Source organism: Adiantum capillus-veneris, chromosome 4 (assembly GCF_014529385.1).
Source record: "Adiantum capillus-veneris isolate H3 chromosome 4, ASM1452938v2, whole genome shotgun sequence".
NCBI classification, from domain to species: Eukaryota; Viridiplantae; Streptophyta; class Polypodiopsida; order Polypodiales; family Pteridaceae; genus Adiantum; species Adiantum capillus-veneris.
Window position 1 is genome coordinate 101792541 of NC_140934.1, and position 12006 is coordinate 101804546.

The following is a 12006-nucleotide window of genomic DNA, read 5'->3' on the forward strand; positions in this document are numbered from 1 at the left end:
ATGTTCAGGACATGGATGAAATGTACAAGAAGGTCAAAGTGGCCTTAGAAAAGACTCAGGCAGAGCAAAAGAAAGCAGCTGATCGTCACCGTCGTGAAGTGGTATTTTCACTTGGTGATTGGGTGCTTCTATGCTTTGAAAAGGCAAGGTTAAAGAAGATGAAGGGCAAGGAAAGACTGTTTCTAAAGCTCAGCATGCGTTACTATGGGCCTTTTCAAGTGCGACATAATCAATGATGTTGCATATAGGCTGAAATTGCCTGACAGTTGGAAGATTCACAATGCGTTTCATGTGAGTCTTCTCAGACCCTATGTGGGTGATATGCCAGAAGATATGCCAGCTGAAGATCAGCCGGAAGTCGAGGAACTTGACGAGATCTTGTCCCGGAACACATTTTGGCACATAAAGAAAGAAAAGTGAAAGGCAAGGTTGCTAGGCGTTACTTGGTAAAGTTCAGAAAGTATCCACCAATGGATGCTAAGTGGATGGAAGAAGGTGAACTTGCAGAGTCACCAACTGTGTTATCACTTTACCTTGAAGCCTTCGATTTGCAACCTACCTTGACCCCTTGAGTAACAAAGCTACATGGATTGTCAGTGTGACAATGGCTTTTGAAACAAATGATGTACATAGTATTTAAAGTGAGCTCAAATGAAATACTTGTTACATGAATGTTAGAGCTGTACAGATTGTGAGTTTGGCAATTGCTCTTATGGAATGTCCAAAAGTATGGTTAGTGCTATAGAAGTGAGTATTTCTTGTCAGTTTGTCAAGGATACAGTAATTGCTTCTATTAAAGAGTACATGTGCTTCTATTAAAGGGTACATGTGTAACTGCATTCTTAAACTGTCGGTTTGGGTATGCTCGAAAGTGTTACTGGGCCCAACATGTACTATAAGACAGTGGCAATGTGTGTCTACCGTTTTGTCATTGGCAAGTTAGTGACTCAAAGCAATGGCAGAGTGCGAAGCTACCACTATGTCATTGGGACAGGGTTCACACGCAGGCAATACATGTGTCGACGAGGTGTTGAATACACCAGGGTTGACAATGAGCATGTCTGTGTCGTATATATGTCGTCAGGTGTTGAATACATCAGTGTTGTACATATGTCGACAGGTGTTGAATACATCAGTGTTGACCGTGAGCATGTACTACATAGATGCAAACGAGGACGTTTGAGATTTCAAGAGGGGGGTATGACACCAGCGTGTGACTACTATCTATCCTTTTTGTTGATTTCTTTCTTATTATTTATTTACTTTCACTTTTTGGAAACACCCCTCGGGAAATCTAACTGCCCTGCATTGCATAGCTAGTGTGGAACTGTCAAGAGGGAGTCCAGGCCTGAGGGCAAGAGAGCACTAAGGTTGGACAAGGACTATGGTTAGCCAAAGTGGGGTCATTGACTAGCCAAAGTGGAATCCTTTGGTACAGAGGCTACATTTCAATTCTGGGTGTGGTTGCAGTGTACAAAGGGGGTCAGATGACCTAGAAAGATACAATGGCAGCATCTCCTAAAATTTAGGGAATTGCTATTTTGGGACCTGAAAATGTGTTCGCGTCATTACTTCCGGAATGACAAGGGGAACATTTTATTACTTTGCAGTGAAGTCAACCGGGCAACCAATCGGGAGATTTTTAGGCGGCAACCCCGAAACAGGAAATAGCTTGTAAATGCGCCAAGTGGCACATTTCTGTGCACTTTCCTCATGCAACAAGAAGTGGCGCTGAATTTCTAGCTGGGAGGCTCATTTTGCAAGTTCCTGTCACCACAGGTTAAGAGCTATGGAGTGCTTCCTTTCCCTCCTATGTACAGTGCGGTGCTAGGAATGATGCCTTGCACGCTACGCATTGCCCTCTCTCTCCCCTATGGCAGTATGTTATGCCCCTCTAGTGGGCTTTTCAATTGACCAATGTACAGTTGTGTGGGTTCATGCACGATTGCCGAGGCAAGAGCCTCTTGCACAGGTACTGGATGAGCTAGCTGCTAATCCCCCGCAAGTACAAGTGAATTCGGAGAGGTTTCACGCCAGAAATCTCGTCCGATTCGAAGGGGCAAGTAGCCCTACAGGTGCGGGAGCTCGAGGACTTGCTACGGATGCGACCGGCACGCGAAACGGAGCCCGAAACAGTAAATTACAGCCTGCTGTGTATTTTTGCAGGTTTAGGGTTTTGGCCCTAAACGGACCCTAATACCCCCAGGAAGTTCGGGGACGCAAGGGGACCGCTGTATAGGAGATCTGGCGCATTTTCGGGGCTGAAAACAGAGAATTCAGCGTGCTGGAGATTCTCGCCATGTTTAGCAAAGTGCCCGTATGCGTCGGGAAAGTCATTCAATGCGTGGGAATACTGACTGTGAAGGGTCCTAGTACAGTTATGTTGCCGAAATCGGGACGGAACAGTTGAAATTCAGCCAAGCTTGTGCGGGGCAGCTTGTAGGGAACCACAACGTTTATTCCCTCTATTAAACAATAAAGAAATACCGAAAGGGGTGCCTAAGTTAGGGGCCAATCTGGTGTCGGTCTCTCATACAGGTGCATTCTAGCAGCCTGTATCCCTTTGCCCTTTGTTGTGTCTTGAAAGTACAGGTAAAGTGGGCGACAAATTAAATGGGTGAAAGCAAATAAGGTTTAAGTCTAAGGTCTACCGCCCTTTTTGGATTAAATAGGCTAGTTTCAGGTTCCATGCTGCCTCTTCTACTAGAAAGTGCTAGCGCTAGCTTTCTTATATATTAACTTGCCAAAGTTGCCCTAGCCAGTTTCCCAGCAAAGTCACTTATTAATAATAAGTGAAAAATGAATAAAATAGGGAAAATAGGTTTTGTGCACTGTAAAATGCTCATGATGGATTCTGATGGTAATGTTGATGATCATGCTGTGTGCAACTAGAGGATATGCCTGGATATGCACGGCCTGCGAACAGACTCACAAAGGTGCCAGAACACTTCCTAAGCTAACTGAACCCTTGTCATGAAGTAGCTTGTCCACATGCACATAGGGTTAGATGTGCACGTGACAGATTGCCTAGGGTATGTAATTATTAGTGTATCAAGACACCCGTTACAGATGAGCACGATGTAGGTGTGATGGCTAATTTTGCTACGCCGGAATATCAAGTGTCCCGATCTGGAATGAGAATATACTCCTTATTGGAGGAGATTTCGTGGGAAGTCAACGACCTAGGATATCAAGAGCTCCCCTTTGGAATGAGAAAAGTGATTGTCCCTCGGAATGTCCCTCGAAACATCCCTTGGAAATTTTTGAGCTAACATGAGCTGTTTTGCAAATACACGGTAATTGCAAATGATTACCCTTCTTTCAAGAAGAGGGTATGTTGACGTGTCAAGCCATTGAAGACGGGAGCCAACCATCAGATCTCGGCCGAGGGGCCTAAACCCTAAGAAGCGCCAACAAAAGAAATCTTTACCAACTTATGAGACCTCGTTTGATGGGGCCTATAATAAAGCTAAGCAGGACCCAAAAAGACGTGGCATCAACAATCAATGACATGGCAGGCACTGTATGTACTATCGTAATTTGCGTTGACATGTTGATGTGGCAGTTGTATGGACGCTTGCGTTTTACGTTGATGATGTGGCATCTGTACGGATTTTCGTAAAATGTGTTGGCAGCTTTGGGCGTTAGCTTTTGGGAACATATGCTTCTAGATTTTGAAGTTTTTCATATAAATTGCTTTTAGAGGCCAAGGGCTTTTAAATACGACCCATGGGCTATCACTTTGGCAATCTACCCACGGGAGATGCAAAGCAGAGCCATGGGAGTTATACCTTGTTCAAGCCATATAAAGAAATACCGAAAGGGGCGCTAGGGTTTGGGGCTAGTGCTCTCTTGGGGTGGAACTCCGCCACTCCTCGTCTCGTGTGTCGTGGATCTCTTTTAGTTCAATTGTTTTGAAGCATATAAAGTCTGTTCAGTATGTTCTTTTCCGTTGGCATGTGGTGCCCGTATTGTTACAAGAGGAGGAGAATGTTTTTTAAGTTGTGGGCAATTGGGCTTCTGTGGCCTTTCTTGTCACAATAGGAACTTTTGCCCTCTTCCATGTAGACCTTCAATTGAGAGGGAGTGAGGAATTTGCTTTCTTTGCTCCCTCTCGCTCCTTTTCTGGACCTTTGGGCCGATCTGAAGGGTGCTTTCGTGTGGAGGTTTCTGTCTCAATAGTGAGATCCCTTTGCTTTGCATGAAAGGTACTAAACTCCTGCTTGTAGGGAGTTCCTTTTGAATGCAAGTTACCAGTTACCGCGACGGTCTGCATCATAATTTGAAGATTGTTTCGAGGGTACATCTTCATGCTTTTCTGAAGTACTGGCTGGAGTCGAGCTTTAAACTTGCACATCTTCTCTTTATCAGAAACTTTCATAAAGGGAGTAGCCTTGAGTACGACCTCCCACAGTTTGTCGATGTAGTCGGACACAGCTTCATTCTCTTTTTGGGAGTCCCAATCCCATTCTTTCTTCACATCTATGTCGAAGTCGGGGGGAAGGAAGTGAGCATAGAACTCCTTTTTGAACTCCTCTCAGTCTTTGGGTTTGCGTTTGACTTGGTGCTGGACCTGCTGAAAATGGTCTCCCACCGATAGGTAGTATGGGTCCTCTTCCTCAGGGTGATGTTGGTGGAATTATTTGTGGAGATACCGACATCTCTATGGGGCTATGCAATGGTGTAGCGCTTAGTGGGTTAAATCGTGTAATGATTGGTATTGTTGGTGGTAATGGTGGTGGATAATTTAGTGGCCTTCTTAGTAGTTGAGTAACTTCTTCCTCTAATGTTGCTGTATGTATTAATTCATAAAATACCTGTAATGGGCCTTGATTGTTGGAGAGTGCTTCTGACTCCAATGTATATTGCGGTTGGCGTTCTTCTTCTTCTGCTGATTCATTGTCTAGTTCATTTGCTTGCTCTGCAGGTTGCTCTCGTCCTTCATAGTGGAAAGGGTTTGGGTTGGAAACATTTGGTGGTTCACTAGTCTGTTGTGCCCTACTTGTAAAGTATATCAAAAGAGATTATCTAGATAATTAGATTATCTAGATGGTCTCTCTTTTGATATGCATTACAAATATACACTTGGTCTGTCTGCAACCATTGACAAACATGGCCTCAAGGTTGTCAAACTCATAGGATCGCCACTGTGTATCTAGTGCACATTCTAGATACTAATTGCTTGACCAACAACCTTAATCATACTACCAAACATCTAATGTAGATACACTAACAACATGAAGATGATGATAGACAACGAATGTACTCAACATAATCAAGGCACGGTGAAGCGAGCAACATTCCCTTCATTCATATGCTGACACAAAATACAACTCTCCGCATATGGTTTACAAGGGATGACTACATATTGGTGTGCGTGCAGTTGGTACTTCATTAGACTTTGCTGTTACAACAGTCTACCGAGTCAACATGCCTACACTAAGCCTCTCTGTATTAGAGCAAAGGCATCATGCAAGCTCTCGGGATTCTTTGTTGCAAGAAAGTGGTTGCATTGTCCTGGCAGCAGTGAGAGTTTGAGTTGGAGAACAATGAATTGGCATTAAGTGCTTGATTATCATAGAGCCGAACATGAACAATGCTATTAGACTTTGAAGGGTTTTCTATATGCTACATTTGATTGTGTGTGTGCATTTGTAAATCAGCATGTTTGATTGTGCATTGTTGCTCGAGGAAAAACAATCTGCATGTACTCAAAAATGTAATTGCTTAATGCATGTCTTGAAATTTGAGTATCAATTACTAAATAGTATTGATTATGAGTTGATTCATTTTCATTTTGAAATTTGAGTAGTTTTTTCATTCTGAAATTTCAACATGAGTTGATAAATACTATTGTTGCAGGGTGTAGCTGCAAAGAACATTCTTGCTGTTACAGTAAGCAACATCTCTCTCTCTCTCTCTCTCTCTCTCTCTCTCTCTCTCCCCCCTTTCTGCCCCTCTTAACAAAAAAAATAAAATAAATCCCTTTCCCTGCCCTTCTCTCTCTCTCTCTCTCCCTCTCTCTCTCTCTCTCTCTCTCCCTCTCTCTCTCTCTCTCTCTCATCACGCCATCTCTCTCTCTCTCTCTCTCTCTCTCTCTCTCATCACGCCATCTCTCTCTCTCTTTACCATGCTTTCGTTTAGGGTTCGCTGCTGTATTTTAGGGTTCGCGACCTGTTTTTAGGGCTCGCGACCTGTATTTTAGGGTTCGCGATTTTTTTTTTTTTTTTTTTTTTTTTTGGGGGTTGTTGGACAGATCTGCGTTTTAGGGTTTGCTGCATTTTCTGCACTTTAGAAACATCAATCCTCTCTTCTCTCTCTCTCTCTCTCTCTCTCTCTCATGTCATCCCCAACCTCACCTATGGCAACAAGCAAACTCAAATATATGCTTCACTCCAAACGAATTTCCATCATTGAATTGGAAATGAAAGCATGGAGAAAAGAGATGGAAGATTGGAGGAACGCGAAGACCGTTTTCCTCCGAGAAAATGAAGAAAAGGAGAAGAGGTGGAAGGACGAGAAGGATCATCTTCTCAACAAGATCGCCACGTTGGAGAATAGCATTTTGGACCTCCACAAAGAAGTGTTGGAAACACGGTCAAAAAATGGGCTTGAAGAGGGGGAATTTCAGCCCTCTTTGAGGGAAGAAATTGACAACATCAATGAGGAGAAGAAGTCATGGGCCGCGGTCATATCCGAAACGCAAAAGAAAGTAGAGGAGGCCGAAAAATGGATTGAGGTTGCCAAGAAAGGGAAAGGTAAGGAAGCTCCTTGTACACCCACTCTTATCAACATGACCCTCGAAGAGGAACAAAGAAGGAGGGTGCGGGCTCTACATGTGAGGGTAACCGGCCTCAAGGACATAAACAATGTGGAAAAAGAGGTCACAAGCCTCACATCAATGATGGGGGTGGAGAAGCCTTCACACACAAAGGCATGGAGAGTGGGCAAGAAGAGTGAGGGCCCCGGAGAATCTTCAAAGGAAAGAGCTCTCATACTACGCTTCCCTTCATTGGAAGAGAAGAAGGAATTCTTGAGGAAGAGACCTACTCTCAAGAAGACAGGTATTTTCTTAGGCGATGACCTCACTCTCTCACAACTTGCGCATATGAGAGAAGTAATGCCCGAGATTCAAGCGGCAAGGGAGAAGGGGAAGATGGCCTTTTACAGAGATGGTCGGGTGGTGATTGTAGAGCGGCGCTCTACATGACGGTGCGAGACCTATGGGACCACATTGAGGATGGCGACTTGGAATTGTAATGGGTCTATGAGGTTGGATGTTGGTGCCTTTGAGGACAGTTTCAGAGACAAGGACATTGTTTTCTTTTCAGAGACTCACCAGGCCCCTGGCCAACTGTTGCCACATGTGGTGGGATACAAATGGGAGACAGCCCACAGAACAGTCACGAGATCTGAGCATGGGAGTAGAGGTTCAGGAGGAGTAGCGGTGTTGTTTAGGGAGGAGCTACAACCACTACTACATATTGTACGGAGAGATGATCAGGCTAGATACATGTGGGTGAGGCTGAGAGCTGACACAGGTCGATTTCTATATATTGCTATATGTTACTTCCCCCCCCAGTACGTCAGTATATGCTGTATCCAGAGGGCAGTCGCCTTTCTCAATTCTAGATGATGATATATGGGAGTTTTCTAGGGATGGTGATATCATCCTCCTAGGAGACTTCAATGCTCGAACGGGCAACTGTCAGACAGTCTTCTACGACACTTCAGATGAGATGCTTAGAGAGTTGGATGTGGGTGAGCTGGGGTTTGACAGATGCTCACATGACAGAGAGCAGACTGAGTATGGGAGATACCTCACGGAGATGACGACTACACATGGGCTAGCCATACTTAATGGCTTACAGCGGTTTCCTGGAGCAGCAGGCTTCACATGCTTTCCACACAGACATGGGGCCAGTACAGTGGACTATGTTATGACACAGCCGAGCTTTATTCCTTGTATTCAAGATTTCACAGTGGGAGCCAGACCAGTGGGCGTAGCAGTGGATCATGCTCTCTTGACACTGTCCGTATCTTTTCAGTTTAGTACAGCCCAGAAATCAGGAGGCAGGTCACACACCCGTTATACATTTACACCAGAGACTGACTGAGTTTATACAGAGGCGATCTGGGATCGTCTATGCACAGTTGCTCCAGGCCTCTCAGTAGAGGAGTGCACTACTTTACTGACTGAGACACTACATGATGCAGCATCAGAGGCATACCCACACACTCAACCGGATCGGAGGCGACATTCTGGGAGCATGCCCCAGAATAGTTGGTATGATGAGGAGTGCAGAGAGATGAGAGCCCAGCTTCAGAGGGATCTTCATTTAGGAGTCATCACCTACAGACAGTCGCGGATTGCTTTCCGGCGCCTTGTGCGAAAGAAGAAACGAGCTTACCTGGCCCAGATGGAGCGAGACTTGTATCAGTTGTTCTTGAGTAGAGACTCAGGCGAGGCATGGCGACTCTTCCATGAGCACTCCCCTCCCCCAGTGATTACTTCTCCTGATGTGTGGGGCCAGTATGCGACATCGTTATATACGGTTCCTGGGCAGGATCCCCTTCCAGATCCTACAGAGCCATGTCCACCTACGAGCACCTTCTTTACCACTGAGATGGTAAAGAGAGCCATTGACAGGATGAGGACCAGGAGGGCTTACGATCATGACGGTCTAGTAGCGGAGCACTTTATACATGCTAGGGATATGCTGATGGAGGTTCTTGCAGTGTTGTTCAATCGTGCCATGTGTGAGGGATTACCTGAGACTTGGAGGTTGTCTACTATTGTTGGTTGGACACACACTGGCACGATTGTATGCATCCATTATTGAGCAGCAGTTGAGTAACTGGGCAGAGGGTGAGGGTGTACGGGCAAAGGGACAGGCAGGTTTCAGGAGGGGTTTCTCCACTCTTGACCATATTCTGACACTCAGAGCTATCATTGAGGAGGGCAGGTCACATGGGAGACGGATTTATTGTAGCTTTGTGGATTTCCGCAAAGCATTTGACATGGTACCGAGAGCTCGACTGATGCGCAGACTGCAGGAGATGGGGGTGCCCACAGTGTTGATTTGGGGGATTATGGCTTTATACAGATAAGTGATGGGACATGTACGCCCCCCAGTGGGGATATCTAACTTAGTTCACTCCACTATTGGGGTGAAACAGGGTTGCCCATTGTCTCCTACTCTATTTGGTATGTATGTTGATGAGGTGTCTGATTACATTGACAGAGAGGGTGATAGAGGTGCCCAGCTGGCAGGGACGTGGATCCCATTGTTGTTATATGCTGATGATATTGTCTTGATCTCTGACTCACCAGAGGGTATGCAGCGACAATTGGATGCATTACACAGTTTTGCAGAGGATAGTGGATTGTCTGTAAACCTTGGTAAAACCAAGGTCATGGTGTTTAACACCACACCGCAGTGGATCAGGAGATCGGCACCGACCTTCACGTATGGTCAAGAGATTGTGGAGTATACAGATGCATACACTTACCTTGGGATAGTCTTCACTGGGCCGAGGTTTTCTTTGGGGAGAGCAGCAGAGACTAGACTGACCAGAGCTTATGCGGCCTTGGGAGGCTTGGAGAGGATGTGTTCGCAGGTTCAGTTCCAGGAACCTCGGACAAAGTTATGGCTCTTTGATACTTTAGTAGCCTCAGCTATGATGTATGGGGTACAGGTATGGGGACCTTCTGTAGGCCAGGATGGTTGGAGACGCATGGAGAGGCCCTTGGTATCTATGATCTCCCGATTGATTAGAGCCAAGGCCTCCGTACCTCACGCGATCATTCGAGCAGAGCTAGCTGCCCCCCCCATGGAGATTGAGGCGCTTACCAGATCAGTGTCCTTTGTGCACAGCCTATGGGATACTACTAGAGACAGATATGCTAGACTGGCCCTTGAGTCTTCCAGACAGTTAGCTCTACAGGCCGACACTTCATGCTGGTATGCATAGATGACTTCATGGTTTCAGACGCATGGCTTCACCATGGACAGGTTGCCCCCTTTCCAGTATTCTCTTCAGGCACCCTCGCTGTCTCTTACACGGGTGGAGATCACTAGACTCATTCGTCAGGACCTGATCCAGCTCGACACCAGGAGGACATGGATAGAGCCGCCTCAGGAGTTGAGCACGAAGATGGCTTTCTATAGAGAGCATCTTCTCCACCTCACAGGAGATGGGTTTGTGATTCGACCCAGCTACATGGACACACATATGTCTCATGGTTTGCGTTGTGCCATTGGTTAGATACGCACATCCTCACATCAGCTCGAGATTGAGACTGGTAGATTCAGAGGGATACCAGCAGACAGCAGGATATGCCGATTATGCCAGAGAGAGCCAGAGACAGAGTTGCACTACATATGTCATTGCACAGTGTTCTATGAGATACGGGGGCGTTTCCACTGCTTATTCAGAGAGGGTTTTGGTCCTCTATCTAGGGTCATGAGTTATGAGGATCAGAGATGTCTTGGACTATATCTACTTGAGTTACACAGGTATAGAGACACTTTAGTGGGGAGAGCTAGAGAGAGGCAGTCCCAGAGACACATTACAGATTTCTTTTCACTAGATATGGGACAGCCAGAGGAGCAGCCACCACTGCAGAGCTCGTCCCACACTCATTCGACCACTACTGGCACTCTCATCGACCGAGCATTGGAGCTACAGAGATACAGACGACCGCGACTGAGGAGAGGAGCTACACAGCATCGACGGAGACTACAACAGAAGATTCGAGCCATACTCTCTCGACATCCAGAGTGCAGATGAGGATGGATCCTCACCATTTCTTCCATCTTTGTTTCACACACTGTTACATCCAGTTTACCGGGTACCTATTGTATCAGCTGCTACACCCACGTAGTTTTAGATTGTAGTAGTAGTAGTAGTATTTTGTTCCACTTCTAGTTCTTTTCTAGTTCTTTTGTACCCAGACATGGTATTAGATTCACTATTTTGTAACTGATTGGTCTCATAGGTCATTTTGGCCTTTTGAAGACGTTAATATAACATTTCATTTCATTTCATTTCTCCCCCCTTTCTGCCCCTCTTAACAAAAAAAATAAAATAAATCCCTTTCCCTGCCCTTCTCTCTAAAAAATCGTACATCTGCATGATTGCACATGCGCGTGCACACACACTCTTTTTTTGTGGAAAAGTTTTGGATTCATGATTAAAAGTACAACTGCGCTGGGCCTGAAGAGAGAAGCAGGTGAGGACTCAAAAATATTGAGAAAAAAGGTAAAACCTGGGGTCTATTTAATGCTTTGTGACAAGGCTATCTATTTCCCATAAAAGCGTGGACAGTTGTATTAAGTAAGAGAAGCTTTACAAAAGAAGGGGAAGGGGGGACCCTTGATTACAAAGTCTACTTTTTAGAATAATGCTTAAAATGTGTTTTTGATGGGACCTCCTCCCTCAAAGATGAAGCACCAAGACTCCTCTTATTGTCTGCCTCCAAGTCTCCATTGGAGTTGGCCACTCCTTGGGGGGGTCAGACTGCCTAGCTCAGCTCCATCCATAGCGTTCACTTGCTCTTCCATAGTCTTTATGTGCTCATCTGCGGGACAGTCGACTTGAATCTCCATCTCTTCATGAAGAGCAGTCACTTGAGCTTCAAGCATTTCATTGATCTCATTTGCATCTTTTCTTCCCAGCAAGGAGAGCAAAGCATAACCATTGCTTGTCTTCTTGGGTTAAGCTGGAGGCGATGGAGGTGACCTGCTCTTTATTGTTTGCTACTTGGGAGCCTCTTCTCTAGGCTGCTGCGGGCTAGGAAGATTGAAAGATACGTTGGTGGGTTTGGTTGCCTTCTTGGAGAGACAATCCTTGATCAAGTGGCCTTGCTCCACAATGGAAGCAAGCATTTGGGAGATTCTTCCTGGATATGGTTTGTTAAGTTGATCCATCATCTCTTTGAATTAAGATGTTGCTGTGCAGTTCCTTGGTGAGATCAAGTTGCATGATGACTTGCGGGTTGCC

At 45.6% G+C, this 12006-nt stretch overlaps 1 protein-coding gene across 15 annotated transcripts in view; it reads left to right on the forward strand.

Moving 5' to 3' along the window:
• LOC147459708 (uncharacterized) overlaps positions 1 to 12006 on the forward strand; it is a 185060-nt gene that overhangs the window by 30028 nt on the left and 143026 nt on the right. For all 15 annotated transcript variants that reach the window (XR_015187902.1, XM_086510920.1, XM_086510907.1 and 12 more), the window contains one exon: positions 5863 to 5895. Coding sequence is in view for 14 of the 15 variants with exons in the window: in XM_086510920.1 (XP_086367046.1) it covers positions 5863 to 5895 (33 nt within the window). In the remaining variant the exon portion in view is untranslated. The remainder of the gene's footprint in view (positions 1 to 5862; positions 5896 to 12006) is intronic.